This window comes from Crinia signifera, unplaced genomic scaffold (genome assembly GCF_055691185.1).
Source record: "Crinia signifera unplaced genomic scaffold, ASM5569118v1 HAP2_SCAFFOLD_214, whole genome shotgun sequence".
Taxonomy (NCBI): Eukaryota; Metazoa; Chordata; class Amphibia; order Anura; family Myobatrachidae; genus Crinia; species Crinia signifera.
In genome coordinates, this window is record NW_028142107.1 from 47,947 (window position 1) to 70,233 (window position 22,287).

Here is a 22,287-nt window from a genome sequence, read left to right on the forward strand (position 1 = left end):
ACATGCAATAACCAATATGCACATGCAATAACCGATATGCCCAGGTATACATGCAATAACCGATATGCCCAGGTATACATGCAATAACCGATATGCCCAGGTATACATGCAATAACCGATATGCCCAGGTATACATGCAATAAGCATATAATAAGAATACAGCCATGCCTGCCAGGACACCCAGCAGTAGCAGCACACACACGGGGTCACTCTCACCTCCCCAGGCCGGCCAGCTGGTTCATGTTGAAGGCCAGGCTAGTGACCGGGGACAGGACTCCAGTCTCTGCAGGCAGCAGGCTCCGGACCCCGCTCAGGACACTCAGGGTATTGGGGCGGCTGGGACTGAAGTCATTCAGCATCTTCTCCATCTCCATGGTCCCGGGTGCAGGCAGAGACACAGGCCGGGGGGGCAGCGGGGCACAGGCCGGGGAGCAGCGGGGGCACAGGCCGGGGGGCAGCGGGGGCACAGGCCGGGGACACGGGGCACAGGCCGGGGGGCAGCGGGGGCACAGGCCGGGGAGCAGCGGGGGCACAGGCCGGGGACACGGGGCACAGGCCGGGGGGCAGCGGGGGCACAGGCCGGGGAGCAGCGGGGGCACAGGCCGGGGAGCAGCGGGGGCACAGGCCGGGGACACGGGGGCACAGGCCGGGGACACGGGTCTCTCATCCACCAGGCAGCGCACTATTTATATTCGAATAATAACAGAGGCCTGAGGCAGAGACACAACCAATGGCCGGGCCCGGGAGGAGGGGACCGGGGAGGAGGAGACCGGCGGGGAGGGGACCGGGGCTGCTGCTGTCACTGCTGCCGTGCCCACATCTGCCGCCTCCTCCTGTATATATACAGCTATATACCACCCTGTATACAGCTATATACTGTACTATATACCACCCTGTATACAGCTATATACTGTACTATATACCACCCTGTATACAGCTATATACTGTATTATATACCACCCTGTATACAGCTATATACTGTACTATATACCACCCTGTATACAGCTATATACTGTACTATATACCACCCTGTATACAGCTATATACTGTACTATATACCACCCTGTATACAGCTATATACTGTGTTATATACCACCCTGTATACAGCTATATACTGTACTATATACCACCCTGTATACAGCTATATACTGTACTATATACCACCCTGTATACAGCTATATACTGTACTATATACCACCCTGTATACAGCTATATACTGTACTATATACCACCCTGTATACAGCTATATACTGTACTATATACCACCCTGTATACAGCTATATACTGTACTATATACCACCCTGTATATACAGCTATATACTGTACTATATACCACCCTGTATACAGCTATATACCACCCTGTATACAGCTATATACTGTACTATATACCACCCTGTATATACAGCTATATACTGTACTATATACCACCCTGTATACAGCTATATACTGTACTATATACCACCCTGTATACAGCTATATACTGTACTATATACCACCCTGTATACAGCTATATACTGTACTATATACCACCCTGTATACAGCTATATACTGTACTATATACCACCCTGTATACAGCTATATACTGTACTATATACCACCCTGTATACAGCTATATACTGTACTATATACCACCCTGTATACAGCTATATACTGTACTATATACCACCCTGTATACAGCTATATACTGTACTATATACCACCCTGTATATACAGCTATATACTGTACTATATACCACCCTGTATACAGCTATATACCACCCTGTATACAGCTATATACTGTACTATATACCACCCTGTATATACAGCTATATACTGTACTATATACCACCCTGTATACAGCTATATACTGTACTATATACCACCCTGTATACAGCTATATACTGTACTATATACCACCCTGTATACAGCTATATACTGTACTATATACCACCCTGTATACAGCTATATACTGTACTATATACCACCCTGTATATACAGCTATATACTGTACTATATACCACCCTGTATACAGCTATATACCACCCTGTATACAGCTATATACTGTACTATATACCACCCTGTATATACAGCTATATACTGTACTATATACCACCCTGTATACAGCTATATACTGTACTATATACCACCCTGTATACAGCTATATACTGTACTATATACCACCCTGTATACAGCTATATACTGTACTATATACCACCCTGTATACAGCTATATACTGTACTATATACCACCCTGTATACAGCTATATACTGTACTATATACCACCCTGTATACAGCTATATACTGTACTATATACCACCCTGTATACAGCTATATACTGTACTATATACCACCCTGTATACAGCTATATACTGTACTATATACCACCCTGTATATACAGCTATATACTGTACTATATACCACCCTGTATACAGCTATATACCACCCTGTATACAGCTATATACTGTACTATATACCACCCTGTATATACAGCTATATACTGTACTATATACCACCCTGTATACAGCTATATACTGTACTATATACCACCCTGTATACAGCTATATACTGTACTATATACCACCCTGTATACAGCTATATACTGTACTATATACCACCCTGTATACAGCTATATACTGTACTATATACCACCCTGTATACAGCTATATACTGTACTATATACCACCCTGTATACAGCTATATACTGTACTATATACCACCCTGTATACAGCTATATACTGTACTATATACCACCCTGTATACAGCTATATACTGTACTATATACCACCCTGTATATACAGCTATATACTGTACTATATACCACCCTGTATACAGCTATATACCACCCTGTATACAGCTATATACTGTACTATATACCACCCTGTATATACAGCTATATACTGTACTATATACCACCCTGTATACAGCTATATACTGTACTATATACCACCCTGTATACAGCTATATACTGTACTATATACCACCCTGTATACAGCTATATACTGTACTATATACCACCCTGTATACAGCTATATACTGTACTATATACCACCCTGTATATACAGCTATATACTGTACTATATACCACCCTGTATACAGCTATATACCACCCTGTATACAGCTATATACTGTACTATATACCACCCTGTATATACAGCTATATACTGTACTATATACCACCCTGTATACAGCTATATACTGTACTATATACCACCCTGTATACAGCTATATACTGTACTATATACCACCCTGTATACAGCTATATACTGTACTATATACCACCCTGTATACAGCTATATACTGTACTATATACCACCCTGTATACAGCTATATACTGTACTATATACCACCCTGTATACAGCTATATACTGTACTATATACCACCCTGTATACAGCTATATACTGTACTATATACCACCCTGTATACAGCTATATACTGTACTATATACCACCCTGTATATACAGCTATATACTGTACTATATACCACCCTGTATACAGCTATATACCACCCTGTATACAGCTATATACTGTACTATATACCACCCTGTATATACAGCTATATACTGTACTATATACCACCCTGTATACAGCTATATACTGTACTATATACCACCCTGTATACAGCTATATACTGTACTATATACCACCCTGTATACAGCTATATACTGTACTATATACCACCCTGTATATACAGCTATATACTGTACTATATACCACCCTGTATACAGCTATATACCACCCTGTATACAGCTATATACTGTACTATATACCACCCTGTATACAGCTATATACTGTACTATATACCACCCTGTATATACAGCTATATACTGTACTATATACCACCCTGTATACAGCTATATACCACCCTGTATACAGCTATATACTGTACTATATACCACCCTGTATACAGCTATATACTGTACTATATACCACCCTATATACTGTGTTATATACCACCCTGTATACAGCTATATACTGTACTATATACCACCCTATATACTGTGTTATATACCACCCTGTATACAGCTATATACTGTACTATATACCACCCTGTATACAGCTATATACTGTACTATATACCACCCTATATACTGTACTATATACCACCCTGTATACAGCTATATACCACCCTGTATACAGCTATATATACTGTACTATATACCACCCTGTATATACAGCTATATACTGTACTATATACACCCTGTATACAGCTATATATACTGTACTATATACCACCCTGTATACAGCTATATACTGTACTATATACCACCCTGTATACAGCTATATACCACCCTGTATACAGCTATATACTGTACTATATACCACCCTGTATAAAGCTATATACTGTACTATATACCACCCTGTATACAGCTATATACCACCCTGTATACAGCTATATACTGTACTATATACCACCCTGTATACAGCTATATACTGTACTATATACCACCCTGTATACAGCTATATACCACCCTGTATACAGCTATATACTGTACTATATACCACCCTGTATACAGCTATATACTGTACTATATACCACCCTGTATACTGCTATATACTGTACTATATACCACCCTGTATACAGCAATATACCACCCTGTAAACAGCTATATACTGTACTATATACCACCCTGTATACAGCTATATACCACCCTGTAAACAGCTATATACTGTACTATATACCACCCTGTATACAGCTATATACTGTTCTATATACCACCCTGTATATACAGCTATATACTGTACTCTATACCACCCTGTATACAGCTATATACTGTATTATATACCACCCTGTATACAGCTATATACCACCCTGTATACAGCTATATACCACCCTGTATACAGCTATATACCACCCTGTATACAGCTATATACCACCCTGTATACAGCTATATATACTGTACTATATACCACCCTGTATATACAGCTATATACCACCCTGTATACAGCTATATACTGTACTATATACCACCCTGTATAAAGCTATATACTGTACTATATACCACCCTGTATACAGCTATATACCACCCTGTATACAGCTATATACTGTACTATATACCACCCTGTATACAGCTATATACTGTACTATATACCACCCTGTATACAGCTATATACCACCCTGTATACAGCTATATACTGTACTATATACCACCCTGTATACAGCTATATACTGTACTATATACCACCCTGTATACTGCTATATACTGTACTATATACCACCCTGTATACAGCAATATACCACCCTGTAAACAGCTATATACTGTACTATATACCACCCTGTATACAGCTATATACCACCCTGTAAACAGCTATATACTGTACTATATACCACCCTGTATACAGCTATATACTGTTCTATATACCACCCTGTATATACAGCTATATACTGTACTATATACCACCCTGTATACAGCTATATACTGTATTATATACCACCCTGTATACAGCTATATACCACCCTGTATACAGCTATATACCACCCTGTATACAGCTATATACCACCCTGTATACAGCTATATACCACCCTGTATACAGCTATATATATACTGTACTATATACCACCCTGTATACAGCTATATACTGTACTATATACCACCCTGTATACAGCTATATACTGTACTATATACCACCCTGTATACAGCTATATACTGTACTATATACCACCCTGTATACAGCTATATACCACCCTGTATACAGCTATATATACTGTACTATATACCACCCTGTATACAGCTATATACTGTATTATACTGTATATCACCCTGTATACAGCTATATACCACCCTGTATACAGCTATATACTGTTATATATATATATTGTGCCCATAGTGGTAATGCCCCCAGACATTCTGATATGGGTATGTGACACCATGATCAGCACGAGGAGCCCAAGAGCTTGCAGTCAATATAAACGGTCTGTAAATTCTGCTGAGATCCCCCCCCCCCCCCCCCCCCCACAGCTCAGTGACCCCTGTGGGTTTTTGTCAGCCTGTTGTGACCCATTGTCTGTTATAGCATTGTATACAGCTGCGGGACAATGGCCCTTATTCTAGTTGAATCGGACGGATGCGTATTTTCGGACAGGAACCGATTGTCCTTAGCCCCGCCTACCGTACGGATCGCTCACACCGTCCGAACGTGGTAAAACACAGAGCGAACGGACCGCGAGTGTGTGTTTCATGTAAACACCTCCTCTCTGATGGACCGAGCGGTCAGACAGCACTGAGTGCTCCAGACCACTCGGACATTTCTCCGTGCGAAAGCAGGGATATGGGCGGGCAGCTGGCATCCAGCTATATCATATGTCCGCCCCCCACATGTGCGTCACGGCCGCATTACCGTACGTACGCCCAGCGTTTTCATGGGAACGCCCATGAAACGCGGGGCGTACGCATATGGTAATGAGCCCAAACAGCCCTTCACGCCCCTCTCCTCCCCTGCTCGGACGGTTCTGACCGATAATTTTCTGCACGGAACTCACACCGTGTTCGTACGTGCGACGCGTTTGCACATGCGCAGATACCAAACATCGGCCGTCCAACCGAACACGGAGCCGTCCGACTCAATCAGAATAAGGACCAATGTGTGGTGCACACCCAGCCTGGCCTCTGGTTACTGCTGCTGTAATCTGTAACTACTGAGGCCCCCGGCTGCATGTCCTGCGTGTGCAGTGCTGTAATTACTGAGGCCCCCGGCTGCATGTCCTGCGTGTGCAGTGCTGTAATTACTGAGGCCCCCGGCTGCATGTCCTGCGTGTGCGGTGCTGTAATTACTGAGGCCCCCGTCTGCATGTCCTGCATGTGCGATGCTGTAATTACTGAGGCCCCCGGCTGCATGTCCTGCATGTGCGATGCTGTAATTACTGAGGCCCCCGGCTGCATGTCCTGCGTGTGCGGTGCTGTAATTACTGAGGCCCCTGGCTGCATGTCCTGCGTGTGCGATGCTGTAATTACTGAGGTCCCCGGCTGCATGTCCTGCATGTGCGATGCTGTAATTACTGAGGCCCCCGGCTGCCTGTCCTGCATGACCTGCGTGTTCTGCGTGACCTGCGTGTGCTGCGTGTGCGATGCTGTAATTACTGAGGCCCCCGGCTGCGTGTCCTATATGTTCTGTGTGTCCTGCATGTGCGATGTTGTAATTACTGAGGGCCTCGGCTGCCTGTCCTGCGTGTGCGATGCTGTAATTACTGAGGCCCCCGGCTGCATGTCCTGCGTGTGCGATGCTGTAATTACTGAGGCCCCCGGCTGCGTGTCCTGCGTGTGCGATGCTGTAATTACTGAGGCCCCCGGCTGCGTGTCCTGCGTGTGCGATGCTGTAATTACTGAGGCCCCCGGCTGCGTGTCCTGTATGTTCTGTGTGTCCTGCATGTGCGATGTTGTAATTACTGAGGTCCCCGGCTGCCTGTCCTGCGTGTGCGATGCTGTAATTACTGAGGCCCCCGGCTGCGTGTCCTGCGTGTGTGATGCTGTAATTACTGAGGCCCCCGGCTGCGTGTCCTGCGTGTGCGATGCTGTAATTACTGAGGCCCCCGGCTGCGTGTCCTGTATGTTCTGTGTGTCCTGCATGTGCGATGTTGTAATTACTGAGGCCCCCGGCTGCATGTCCTGCGTGTGCGATGCTGTAATTACTGAGGGCCCCGGCTGCATGTCCTGCATGACCTGCGTGTTCTGCGTGACCTGCGTGTGCTGCGTGTGCGATGCTGTAATTACTGAGGCCCCCGGCTGCGTGTCCTATATGTTCTGTGTGTCCTGCATGTGCGATGTTGTAATTACTGAGGGCCCCGGCTGCCTGTCCTGCGTGTGCGATGCTGTAATTACTGAGGCCCCCGGCTGCATGTCCTGCGTGTGCGATGCTGTAATTACTGAGGCCCCCGGCTGCGTGTCCTGCGTGTGCGATGCTGTAATTACTAAGGCCCCCGGCTGCGTGTCCTGTATGTTCTGTGTGTCCTGCATGTGCGATGTTGTAATTACTGAGGCCCCCGGCTGCCTGTCCTGCATGTGCGATGCTGTAATTACTGAGGCCCCCGGCTGCGTGTCCTGCATGTGCGATGCTGTAATTACTGAGGCCCCCGGCTGCGTGTCCTGCGTGCGCGATGCTGTAATTACTGAGGCCCCCGGCTGCGTGTCCTGTATATTCTGTGTGTCCTGCATGTGCGATGTTGTAATTACTGAGGCCCCCGGCTGCATGTCCTGCGTGTGCGATGCTGTAATTACTGAGGCCCCCGGCTGCATGTCCTGCGTGTGCGATGCTGTAAATACTGAGGCCCCCGGCTGCGTGTCCTGTATGTTCTGTGTGTCCTGCATGTGCGATGTTGTAATTACTGAGGCCCCCGGCTGCATGTCCTGCGTGTGCGATGCTGTAATTACTGAGGCCCCCGGCTGCGTGTCCTGTATGTTCTGTGTGTCCTGCATGTGCGATGTTGTAATTACTGAGGCCCCCGGCTGCATGTCTTGCGTGTGCGATGCTGTAATTACTGAGGCCCCCGGCTGCATGTCCTGCGTGTGCGATGCTGTAATTACTGAGGCCCCCAGCTGCATGTCCTGCGTGTGCGATGCTGTAATTACTGAGGCCCCCGGCTGCGTGTCCTGTGTGTTCTGTGTGTCTTGCATGTCCTGCGTGTGCGATGCTGTAATTACTGAGGGCCCCGGCTGCATGTCCTGCGTGTGCGATGCTGTAATTACTGAGGCCCCCGGCTGCGTGTCCTGTGTGTTCTGTGTGTCTTGCATGTCCTGCGTGTGCGATGCTGTAATTACTGAGGGCCCCGGCTGAGTGTCCTGCTTGTGCGATGCTGTAATTGCTGCCATATGGGGTCCGACGTATCTCACAGAGAGGCCTATGTCTCAGTGGTGTTATGTATATACAATGTGGCATTCATTATAGTGTGTGTATATATATATATATATATATATATATTTATATATATATATATAAGTGAACACGTAGCCACCTTACTTGGTTAACGTTTCAGCCTTTTAATGGCTTTTATCAAATCAGCATACATACATATATATATATATATATACAGGGCAACGTGCTTAAGCACAGATTGCTCAGCACACATGGCTGCACACGCGTGATGTACCTGCAATGTGTGTACACACACACACACGTAGTAGATTGCTGCAATTTTCCCAGGGTGATCCTGTGTCCCTGGCACTGTACTAATCTCTTCAGCAGAGAATGAGCTGGGGTCTGTATACAATACGTCCCATCCCCCGATATTCTGGGGATTTGTATTGCACAGAGGAGACAGACTAATGTAGCCGCAGTTATCACATATGTCCCAGTGATCATTAGGGAGAGTCCCCCTCTATATACACAGCAGAGTATATCACGCCCAAATATTGCATTAACTCCTCCTAACTATGCACACATGCGTCTGTGGCAGAACATATGTACCGCCACAAACATACATGTATATACATATGTGCCACCACACATACCTGTATACACATATGTACCGCCACACGCATACATGTATATACATATGTACTTCCACACACATACATGTATATACATATGTACCACCACAGACATACATGTATAAACATATGTACCGACACACACATACATGTTTATACATTTGTACCGCCGCAAACATACATGTATATACATATGTGCCACCACACATACATGTATATACATATGTGCCGCCACACACATACATGTATATACATACGTACCGTCCCACACATACATGTATATACATATGTACCGCCACACACATACATGTATATACATATGTTCCACCACACACATACATGTATATACATATGTGCCGCCACACACATACATGTATATACATAGGTACCGCAACACACATACATGTATATACCAGGGTTGCCTACCTGACCCTCTCCTTCAGGGAAAAAAAGGGTCTGCTCCTGGGCTTCCCTGGTAATGTATGATTGCCAGCACCTGTGGTGGCACCTTTCTTATCAGTTACCTAGCTCCTCACAGGTGCTGGCAATCCTACATTATCCATACCTCCCAGCATGCCCCTCTCCAGGAGGACACAATGCTCTGTTCCTGGGCATCCCTGGTAATGTATGATTGCCAGCACCTGTGGTGACACCTTTCTTATCAGTTACCTACCTCCCCACAGGTACTGGCAATCCTACATTATCCATACCTCCCAGCATGTCCCTCTGCTCTGCTCCTAGGCTTCCCTGGTAATGTATGATTGCCAGCACCTGTGGTGACACCTTTCTTATCAGTTACCCAGCTCCCCACAGGTGCTGGCAATCATACATTATCCATACCTCCCAGCATGCCCCTCTCCAGGAGGACACAATGCTCTGCTCCTGGGCTTCCCTGGTAATGTATGATTGCCAGCACCTGTGGTGACACCTTTCTTATCAGTTAACTAGCTCCCCACAGGTGCTGGCAATCCTACATTATCCATACCTCCCAGCATGCCCCTCTCCAGGAGGAAACAATGCTCTGTTCCTGGGCTTCCCTGGTAATGTATGAATGCCAGCACCTATGGTGACACCTTTCTTATCAGTTACCTAGCTCCCCACAGGTGCTGGCAATCATACATTATCCATACCTCCCAGCATGCCCCTCTCCAGGAGGACACAATGCTCTGTTCCTGGGCTTCCCTGGTAATGTATGATTGCCAGCACCTGTGGTGACACGTTTCTTATCAGTTACCTAGCTCCCCACAGGTGCTGGCAATCCTACATTATCCATACCTCCCAGCATGCCGCTCTCCAGGAGGACACAATACACTGCTCCTGGGCCTCCCTGGTAATGTATGATTGCCAGCACCTGTGGTGACACTTTTCTTATCAGTTACCTAGCGCCCCACAGGTGCTGGCAATCCTACATTATCCATACCTCCCAGCATGCCCCTCTCCAGGAGGACACAATGCTCTGCTCCTGGGCTTCCCTGGTAATGTATGATTGCCAGCACCTGTGGTGACACCTTTCTTATCAGTTACCTAGCTCCCCACAGGTGCTGGCAATCATACATTATCCATACCTCCCAGCATGCCCCTCTCCAGGAGGACACAATGCTCTGTTCCTGGGCTTCCCTGGTAATGTATGATTGCCAGCACCTGTGGTGACACCTTTCTTATCAGTTACCTAGCTCCCCACAGGTGCTGGCAATCCTACATTATCCATACCTCCCAGCATGCCGCTCTCCAGGAGGACACAATGCACTGCTCCTGGGCCTCCCTGGTAATGTATGATTGCCAGCACCTGTGGTGACACTTTTCTTATCAGTTACCTAGCGCCCCACAGGTGCTGGCAATCATACATTATCCATACCTCCCAGCATGCCCCTCTCCAGGAGGACACAATGCTCTGCTCCTGGGCTTCCCTGGTAATGTATGATTGCCAGCACCTGTGGTGACACCTTTCTTATCAGTTACCTAGCTCCCCACAGGTGCTGGCAATCCTACATTATCCATACCTCCTAGCATGCCCCTCTCCAGGAGGACACAAAGCTCTGTTCCTGGGCTTCCCTGGTAATGTATGATTGCCAGCACCTGTGGTGACACCTTTCTTATCAGTTACCTAGCTTCCCACAGGTGCTGGCAATCATACATTATCCATACCTCCCAGCATGCCCCTCTCCAGGAGGACACAATGCTCTGTTCCTGGGCTTCCCTGGTAATGTATGATTGCCAGCACCTGTGGTGACACCTTTCTTATCAGTTACCTAGCTCCCCACAGGTGCTGGCAATCCTACATTATCCATACCTCCCAGCATGCCCCTCTCCAGGAGGACACAATGCTCTGTTCCTGGGCTTCCCTGGTAATGTAGGATTGCCAGCACCTGTGGTGACACCTTTCTTATCAGTTACCTAGCTCCCCACAGGTGCTGGCAATCATACATTATCCATACCCCCAGCATGCCCCTCTCCAGGAGGACACAATGCTCTGCTCCTGGGCCTCCCTGGTAATGTATGATTGCCAGCACCTGTGGTGACACTTTTCTTATCAGTTACCTAGCTCCCCACAGGTGCTGGCAATCATACATTATCCATACCTCCCAGCATGCCCCTCTCCAGGAGGACACAATGCTCTGTTCCTGGGCTTCCCTGGTAATGTATGATTACCAGCACCTGTAGTGACACCTTTCTTATCAGTTACCTAGCTCCCCACAGGTGCTGGCAATCCTACATTATCCATACCTCCCAGCATCCCCCTCTCCAGGAGGACACAATGCTCTGTTCCTGGGCTTCCCTGGTAATGTAGGATTGCCAGCACCTGTGGGGAGCTAGGTAACTGATAAGAACGGTGTCACCACAGGTGCTGGCAATCCTACATTACCAGGGAAGCCTAGGAGCAGAGCATTGTGTCGTCCTGGAGAGGGGCATGCTGGGAGGTATGGATAATGTAGGATTGCCAGCACCTGTGGGGAGCTAGGTAACTGATAAGAAAGGTGTCACCACAGGTGCTGGCAATCATACATTACCAGGGAAGCCCAGGAACAGAGCATTGTGTCCTCCTGGAGAGAGGCATGCTGGGAGGTATGGATAATGTAGGATTGCCAGCACCTGTGGGGAGCTAGGTAACTGATAAGAAAGGTGTCACCACAGGTGCTGGCAATCATACATTACCAGGGAAGTCCAGGAACAGAGCATTGTGTCCTCCTGGAGAGGGGCATGCTGGGAGGTATGGATAATGTAGGATTGCCAGCACCTGTGGGGAGCTATGTAACTGATAAGAAAGGTGTCACCACAGGTGCTGGCAATCATACATTACCAGGGAAGCCAAGGAGCAGAGCATTGTGTCCTCCTGGAGAGGGGCATGCTGGGAGGTATGGATAATGTAGGATTGCCAGCACCTGTGGGGAGCTAGGTAACTGATAAGAAAGGTGTCACCACAGGTGCTGGCAATCATACATTACCAGGGAAGCCCAGGAACAGAGCATTGTGTCCTCCTGGAGAGGGGCATACTGGGAGGTATGGATAATGTAGGATTGCCAGCACCTGTGGCGAGCTAGGTAACTGATAAGAAAGGTGTCACCACAGGTGCTGGCAATCCTACATTACCAGGGAAGCCCAGGAGCAGAGCATTGTGTCCTCCTGGAGAGGGGCATGCTGGGAGGTATGGATAATGTAGGATTGCCAGCACCTGTGGGGAGCTAGGTAACTGATAAGTAAGGTGTCACCACAGGTGCTGGCAATCATACATTACCAGGGAAGCCCAGGAACAGAGCATTGTGTCCTCCTGGAGAGGGGCATGCTGGCAGGTATGGATAATGTATGATTGCCAGCACCTGTGAGAAACTAGGTAACTGATAAGAAAGGTCTCACCACAGGTGCTGTCAATCCTACATTACCAGGGAAGTCCAGGAACAGAGCATTGTGTCCTCCTGGAGAGGGGCATGCTGGGAGGTATGGATAATGTATGATTGCCAGCACCTGTGGGGAGCTAGGTTACTGATAAGAAAGGTGTCACCACAGGTGCTGGCAATCATACATTACCAGGGAAGCCCAGGAACAGAGCATTGTGTCCTCCTGGAGAGAGGCATGCTGGGAGGTATGGATAATGTAGGATTGCCAGCACCTGTGGGGAGCTAGGTAACTGATAAGAAAGGTGTCACCATAGGTGCTGGCAATCATACATTACCAGGGAAGCTCAGGAGCAGAGCATTGTGTCCTCCTGGAGAGGGGCATGCTGGGAGGTATGGATAATGTAGGATTGCCAGCACCTGTGGGGAGCTAGGTAACTGATAAGAACAGTGTCACCACAGGTGCTGGCAATCATACATTACCAGGGAAGCCCAGGAGCAGAGCATTGTGTCCTCCTGGAGAGGGGCATGCTGGGAGGTATGGATAATGTAGGATTGCCAGCACCTGTGGGGAGCTGGGTAACTGATAAGAAAGGTGTCACCACAGGTGCTGGCAATCATACATTACCAGGGAAGCCCAGGAACAGAGCATTGTGTCCTCCTGGAGAGGGGCATGCTGGGAGGTATGGATAATGTATGATTGCCAGCACCTGTGGGGAGATAGGTAACTGATAAGAAAGGTATCACCACAGGTGATGGCAATCATACATTACCAGGGAAGCCCAGGAACAGAGCATTGTGTCCTCCTGGAGAGGGGCATGCTGGGAGGTATGGATAATGTAGGATTGCCAGCACCTGTGGGGAGCTAGGTAACTGATAAGAAAGGTGTCACCACAGGTGATGGCAATCATACATTACCAGGGAAGCCCAGGAACAGAGCATTGTGTCCTCCTGGAGAGGGGCATGCTGGGAGGTATGGATAATGTATGATTGCCAGCACCTGTGGGGAGCTAGGTAACTGATAAAAAAAGGGGTCACCACAGGTGCTGGCAATCACACATTACCAGGCAAGTCGAGGAACAGAGCATTGTGTCCTCCTGGAGAGGGGCATGCTGGGAGGTATGGATAATGTATGATTGCCAGCACCTGTGGGGAGCTAGGTAACTGATAAGAAAGGTGTCACCACAGGTGCTGGCAATCACACATTACCAGGGAAGTCGAGGAACAGAGCATTGTGTCCTCCTGGAGAGGGGCATGCTGGGAGGTATGGATAATGTAGGATTGCCAGCACCTGTGGGGATCTGGGTAACTGATAAGAAAGGTGTCACTACAGGTGCTGGTAATCATACATTACCAGGGAAGCCTAGGAACAGAGCATTGTGTCCTCCTGGAGAGGGGCATGCTGGGAGGTATGGATAATGTATGATTGCCAGCACCTGTGGGGAGCTAGGTAACTGATAAGAAAGGTGTCACCACAGGTGATGGCAATCATACATTACCAGGGAAGCCCAAGAACAGAGCATTGTGTCCTCCTGGAGAGGGGCATGCTGGGAGGTATGGATAATGTAGGATTGCCAGCACCTGTGGGGAGCTAGGTAACTGATAAGAAAGGTGTCACCACAGGTGATGGCAATCATACATTACCAGGGAAGCCCAGGAACAGAGCATTGTGTCCTCCTGGAGAGGGACATGCTGGGAGGTATGGATAATGTATGATTGCCAGCACCTGTGGGGAGCTAGGTCACTGATAAGAAAGGTGTCAGCACAGGTGCTGGCAATCCTACATTACCAGGGAAGCCCAGGAACAGAGCATTGTGTCCTCCTGGAGAGGGGCATGCTGGGAGGTATGGATAATGTATGATTGCCAGCACCTGTGGGGAGCTAGGTAACTGATAAGAAAGGTGTCACCACAGGTGCTGGCAATCATACATTACCAGGGAAGCCCAGGAGCAGAGCATTGTGTCCTCCTGGAGAGGGGCATGCTGGGAGGTATGGATAATGTATGATTGCCAGCACCTGTGGGGAGCTAGGTAACTGATAAGAAAGGTGTCACCACAGGTGCTGGCAATCATACATTACCAGGGAAGCCCAGGAGCAGAGCATTGTGTCCTCCTGGAGTGGGGCATGCTGGGAGGTATGGATAATGTATGATTGCCAGCACCTGTGGGGAGCTAGGTAACTGATAAGAAAGGTGTCACCACAGGTGCTGGCAATCATACATTACCAGGGAAGCCCAGGAGCAGAGCATTGTGTCCTCCTGGAGAGGGGCATGCTGGGAGGTATGGATAATGTAGGATTGCCAGCACCTGTGGGGAGCTGGGTAACTGATAAGAAAGGTGTCACCACAGGTGCTGGCAATCATACATTACCAGGGAAGCCCAGGAGCAGAGCATTGTGTCCTCCTGGAGAGGGGCATGCTGGGAGGTATGGATAATGTATGATTGCTATCACCTGTGGGGAGCTAGGTAACTGATAAGAAAGGTGTCACCACAGGTGCTGGCAATCATACATTACCAGGGAAGCCCAGGAACAGAGCATTGTGTCCTCCTGGAGAGGGGCATGCTGGGAGGTATGGATAATGTATGATTGCCAGCACCTGCGGGGAGCTAGGTAACTGATAACAAAGGTGTCACCACAGGTGCTGGCAATCATACATTACCAGGGAAGCCCAGGAGCAGAGCATTGTGTACTCCTGGAGAGGGGCATGCTGGGAGGTTTGGATAATGTATGATTGCCAGCACCTGTGGGGAGCTAGGTAACTGATAAGAAAGGTGTCCCCACAGGTGCTGGCAATCATACATTACCAGGGAACCCCAGGGACAGAGCATTGTGTCCTCCTGGAGAGGGGCATGCTGGGAGGTATGGATAATGTAGGATTGCCAGCACCTGTGGGGAGCTAGGTAACTGATAAGAAAGGTGTCACCACAGGTGATGGCAATCATACTTTACCAGGGAAGCCCAGGAACAGAGCATTGTGTCCTCCTGGAGAGGGGCATGCTGGGAGGTATGGATAATGTATGATTGCCAGCACCTGTGGGGAGCTAGGTAACTGATAAGAAAGGTGTCACCACAGGTGATGGCAATCATACTTTACCAGGGAAGCCCAGGAACAGAGCATTGTGTCCTCCTGGAGAGGGGCATGCTGGGAGGTATGGATAATGTATGATTGCCAGCACCTGTGGGGAGCTAGGTAACTGATAAGAAAGGTGTCACCACAGTTGCTGGCAATCATACATTACCAGGGAAGTCGAGGAACAGAGCATTGTGTCCTCCTGGAGAGGGGCATGCTGGGAGGTATGGATAATGTATGATTGCCAGCACCTGCGGGGAGCTAGGTAACTGATAACAAAGGTGTCACCACAGGTGCTGGCAATCATACATTACCAGGGAAGCCCAGGAGCAGAGCATTGTGTACTCCTGGAGAGGGGCATGCTGGGAGGTTTGGATAATGTATGATTGCCAGCACCTGTGGGGAGCTAGGTAACTGATAAGAAAGGTGTCACCACAGGTGCTGGCAATCCTACATTACCAGGGAAGTCCAGGGGCAGAGTATTGTGTCCTCCTGGAGAGGGGCATGCTGGGAGGTATGGATAATGTATGATTGCCAGCACCTGTGGGGAGCTAGGTAACTGATAAGAAAGGTGTCCCCACAGGTGCTGGCAATCATACATTACCAGGGAATCCCAGGGACAGAGCATTGTGTCCTCCTGGAGAGGGGCATGCTGGGAGGTATGGATAATGTAGGATTGCCAGCACCTGTGGGGAGCTAGGTAACTGATAAGAAAGGTGTCACCACAGGTGATGGCAATCATACTTTACCAGGGAAGCCCAGGAACAGAGCATTGTGTCCTCCTGGAGAGGGGCATGCTGGGAGGTATGGATAATGTAGGATTGCCAGCACCTGTGGGGAGCTAGGTAACTGATAAGAAAGGTGTCACCACAGGTGATGGCAATCATACTTTACCAGGGAAGCCCAGGAACAGAGCATTGTGTCCTCCTGGAGAGGGGCATGCTGGGAGGTATGGATAATGTATGATTACCAGCACCTGTGGGGAGCTAGGTAACTGATAAGAAAGGTGTCACCACAGGTGATGGCAATCATACTTTACCTGGGAAGACCAGGAACAGAGCATTGTGTCCTCCTGGAGAGGGGCATGCTGGGAGGTATGGATAATGTAGGATTGCCAGCACCTGTGGGGAGCTAGGTAACTGATAAGAAAGGTGTCACCACAGGTGATGGCAATCATACTTTACCAGGGAAGCCCAGGAACAGAGCATTGTGTCCTCCTGGAGAGGGGCATGCTGGGAGGTATGGATAATGTATGATTGCCAGCACCTGTGGGGAGCTAGTAACTGATAAGAAAGGTGTCACCACAGGTGCTGGCAATCATACATTACCAGGGAAGCCCAGGAACAGAGCACTGTGTCCTCCTGGAGAGAGGCATGCTGGGAGGTATAGATAATGTAGGATTGCCAGCACCTGTGGGGAGCTAGTAACTGATAAGAAAGGTGTCACCACAGGTGCTGGCAATCATACATTACCAGGGAAGCCCAGGAGCAGAGCATTGTATCCTCCTGGAGAGGGGCATGCTGGGAGGTATGGATAATGTATGATTGCCAGCACCTGTGGGGAGCTAGTAACTGATAAGAAAGGTGTCACCACAGGTGCTGGCAATCATACATTACCAGGGAAGCCCAGGAACAGAGCACTGTGTCCTCCTGGAGAGAGGCATGCTGGGAGGTATAGATAATGTAGGATTGCCAGCACCTGTGGGGAGCTAGGTAACTGATAAGAAAGGTGTCACCACAGGTGCTGGCAATCCTACATTACCAGGGAAGCCCAGGAGCAGAGCATTGTGTCCTCCTGGAGAGGGGCATGCTGGGAGGTATGGATAATGTATGATTACCAGCACCTGTGGTTTGAAGAAAGAAACTCAGGGAGCCCGAGGTGTGCTCCCACCACCACCAGTGACGTGACTAAACGCGTGCACAGGGGGCAGCCGTACGAACGTGTGGCCCTCTCCCAAAGGAGAAAGGCCCCATGGTTCCCCTGACCTCCCTCAGCCATAAGGCCTAGGAAGGAAAAAAGGGATCGGTGGGTCCTCTTCGCCGAAGCTTAGAGAGACCCGCGTTTCCTCCACCCCCGGAAGGGTTTCGGACGGTGGGTCCTCCGCACCCGAAGGTTTGGAGGAACCCGCTTAGGCTTCCCTCCGCCTTGCGGCTCGGGGTTGCCCTCGAGGGAACCGGGACTCTCCCCAAAAGGTGAAGAGTCCCAGTCACGTTTGGGGAACGGAAGGCCCGTTAGGGACAGCCGCACTACCCAAATGAAAAAACGTGACAAACTAACGAAAAACGTGAAGTGCAAAACGTGCAAATCATAAAAAGAAAAAAATAAGGCCCTAGCCAGAAGGCCGGGGGGGGGGGTGAAAAATTGTCCTACCCCATCCAAAAGGACAGGGTAAGGACGTGAAGCGCTAACCTAAAGGGAAGTGCGCAGTGCAAGTGCCATTCGTGCAAGGTGACTTGGGATCACCCGTGCATGTCCGGCACCCCCGAGTTTCCCCGGGGGCACAGTGCAGCCTCGGACTCCAGGCAGCCAGCCAGTCAGCGTCCGACCAAGTGTTTCTCCGTCTCAACAGCAGGCACTTTCCAGCCCCTGGCATGGGAATGGGTACTCCACTGGGCCTTTCGAAAGACTCCCTTAGGGGCTGCACCCCCTCCGGAAGAGCAATCTACTCAGTCCCAGTGTTTCTCCGCTCCCAGGGTTAAGGTACTAAGCTGGGCCTTTCGCGGTCTCCCCATCAGAGGCTACGAACCTCTGGAACAGGAGCCATCTACTCAGTCCCAACCTTTCTCCGCTCCCTGGGATTGGATACTAGACTGAGCCTTTCGCTGACTCATCCTTCGGGGGCTACAAACCCCGTCAAGAGAGTCAAACTACTAGGCCCAGTGTTTCTCCCCCCCTCTTACCAGTGGATTTACGGAAACAACACCTCCTACCAAAGGCAGAGGTGAAGATACTTAGTGAGACTTTTCACTACTCCCGGGAAAAAACAGAGGGGTCCCACACCCTCCGCCCATCAGAGCAGCTACTCAGTCTCACCTTTCTCTATTCTCTGCCAGAGGCCAGTCCATACCCAACTGATAAGAACAGATACTACACTTGATCTTAGCCAAAAGGCCGAGAAGCGAAGCCCAGGAACAGAGCATTGTGTCCTCCTGGAGAGGAGCATGCTGGGAGGTATGGATAATGTATGATTGCCAGCACCTGTGGGGAGCTAGGTAACTGATAAGAAAGGTGTCACCACAGGTGCTGGCAATCCTACATTACCAGGGAAGCCCAGGAGTAGAGCATTGTATCCTCCTGGAGAGGGGCATGCTGGGAGGTATGCAGACATATGAGAGTCACCCCCCAATCATTGGGAAAGCTGGCTGCTATGTATGAATGATAACAAATCTCTCAGCCATCTGTGGGACCTGTGAGCGGGAAATACAGATGGACAGCGGGAGATGCAGCATGATAGGGAGTATGGGATGTGCTTCCATTCAGGTGAAAATGAAGGGAACTCCCAGTCACCCAGCGTATGTGTGATAAGAATGCTCAGCCTCATCTCTCAGGTGCTAATTAGGCATGTTATGTCAGCGGGCGTGCTAATCACCCACACAAACGTCTCAGCAAACAAGGGACAAACACACAATGGGCGGTATTCAATGAGGCTGATTCGCCAGGTTTTTATGGCGAATTTGTGCTGTTTGGCGAATTTTGGACAAAAACGGTGAATCACCCTATTCAATGACCACATGGCGAATACATTTGAAGGTTTTGTTCGCCATGATTTACCGAGTAGCAATCGCTATCTTTTTATGGAGAAGTGGAAGGTGAACTTTTAAAATAAAGTGTTTTGTTTTTTACATTTGGTGTCAAAAAATCCAGAATTTTAGTCTGAGGAGGGGCATGCTATTTTTATTCATGTGCTGTAAGCCAGCAGCAGGGGGCGCCGGAGCCGAGCCGCTCATTAGATATTCATATATTCACTGCACCCGATCTTTACGATCGGGTGTAGTGAATATAGCGGTCCCCTGCTGGCACCCCCGGGGGGCAGCCTGTGCTGCCTGGCACCCGGGGAGCCCACCTCCCCCCCACAAACGTTCTGGGGCAGGCAGAGAGACTTCCATCTCTCTGCCTGCCACCGTCCTCAGGCTCCCTGCGGCGTTCGCCGCAGGAGCTCATATTCGCCGGTCAGGGGCAGCGAGCCCCTGACTCGTTGAATACCGGAGCCGGCGAGGCTCCGGAACGTGGCGAATGTGCAGCGAATCCTAAAAAGGATTCGCTGCACCTCGCAGGTATTCTCATTGAATACCGCCCACTGACGTCATGTGAATAAATACCACCACACACTGACAACATGTGAATAAATATCACCACACACTGACGACATGTGACTAAATACCACCACACACTGACAACATGTGAATAAAAACCACCACACACTGACGACATGTGAATAAATACCACCACACACTGATGACATGTAACTAAGTACCACCACACACTGACGACATGTGAATAAATATCACCACACACTGACAACATGTGAATAAATATCACCACACACTGACGACATGTGAATAAATATCACCACACACTGACAACGTGAATAAATATCACCACACACTGACGACATGTGAATAAATACCACCACACACTGACAACATGTGAATAAATATCACCACACACTGACGACATGTGAATAAATATCACCACACACTGACGATATGTGAATAAAAACCACCACACACTGACGACATGTGAATAAATATCACTACACACTGACGACATGGTAATAAAAACCACCACACAATGACGAAATGTGAATAAATATCACCACACAATGACGACATGTGAATAAATATCACCACACACTGACGACATGTGAATAAATACCACCACACACTGACGACATGTGAATAAATATCACTACACACTGACGACATGTGAATAAATACCACCACACACTGACAACATGTGAATAAATATCACTACACACTGACGACATGTAACTAAGTACCACCACACACTGACGACATGTGAATAAATATCACCACACACTGACGACATGTGAATAAATACCACCACACACTGACGACATGTGAATAAATACCACCACACACTGACGACATGTGAATAAAAACCACCACACACTGACGACATGTGAATAAATATCACTACACACTGACGACATGTGAATAAATATCACCACACACTGACGTCATGTGAATAAATATCACCACACACTGACGACATGTGAATAAAAACCACCACACACTGACGACATGTGAATAAATACCACCACACACTGACGACATGTGAATAAATATCACTACACACTGACGACATGTAACTAAGTACCACCACACACTGACGACATGTGAATAAATATCACCACACACTGACAACATGTGAATAAATATCACCACACACACTGACAACATGTGACTAAATATCACCACACACTGACGACATGTGACTAAATACCACCACACACTGATGACATGTAACTAAGTACCACCACACACTGCCGACATGTGAATAAATATCACCACACACTGACGACATGTGAATAAAAACCACCACACACTGACGACATGTGAATAAATACCACCACACACTGACGACATGTGACTAAATACCACCACACACTGACAACATGTGAATAAAAACCACCACACACTGACGACATGTGAATAAATATCACTACACACTGACGACATGGTAATAAAAACCACCACACAATGACGACATGTGAATAAATATCACCACACAATGACGACATGTGAATAAATATCACCACACACTGACGACATGTGAATAAATACCACCACACACTGACGACATGTGAATAAATATCACTACACACTGACAACATGGTAATAAAAACCACCACACAATGACGACATGTGAATAAATATCACTACACACTGACGACATGTGAATAAATACCACCACACACTGACGACATGTGAATAAATATCACTACACACTGACGACATGGTAATA

The 22,287-nt window shown here is 48.1% G+C and overlaps 1 protein-coding gene and 1 pseudogene across 1 annotated transcript in view; both read right to left on the reverse strand.

The window, feature by feature from the left end:
• Window positions 1-771, reverse strand: part of LOC146053823 (M-phase inducer phosphatase 2-like) — a 32,800-nt gene extending 32,029 nt beyond the window's left edge. The window contains exon 1 of the mRNA XM_083168034.1: window positions 217-771. Within this exon, the coding sequence (XP_083024160.1) occupies window positions 217-374 (158 nt within the window). The 5' untranslated portion in view covers window positions 375-771. The remainder of the gene's footprint in view (window positions 1-216) is intronic.
• An 18,514-nt stretch (window positions 772-19,285) lies between these two features.
• LOC146053824 (U2 spliceosomal RNA) lies at window positions 19,286-19,422 on the reverse strand (annotated as a pseudogene).
• Between the last annotated feature and the right edge of the window lie 2,865 nt (window positions 19,423-22,287).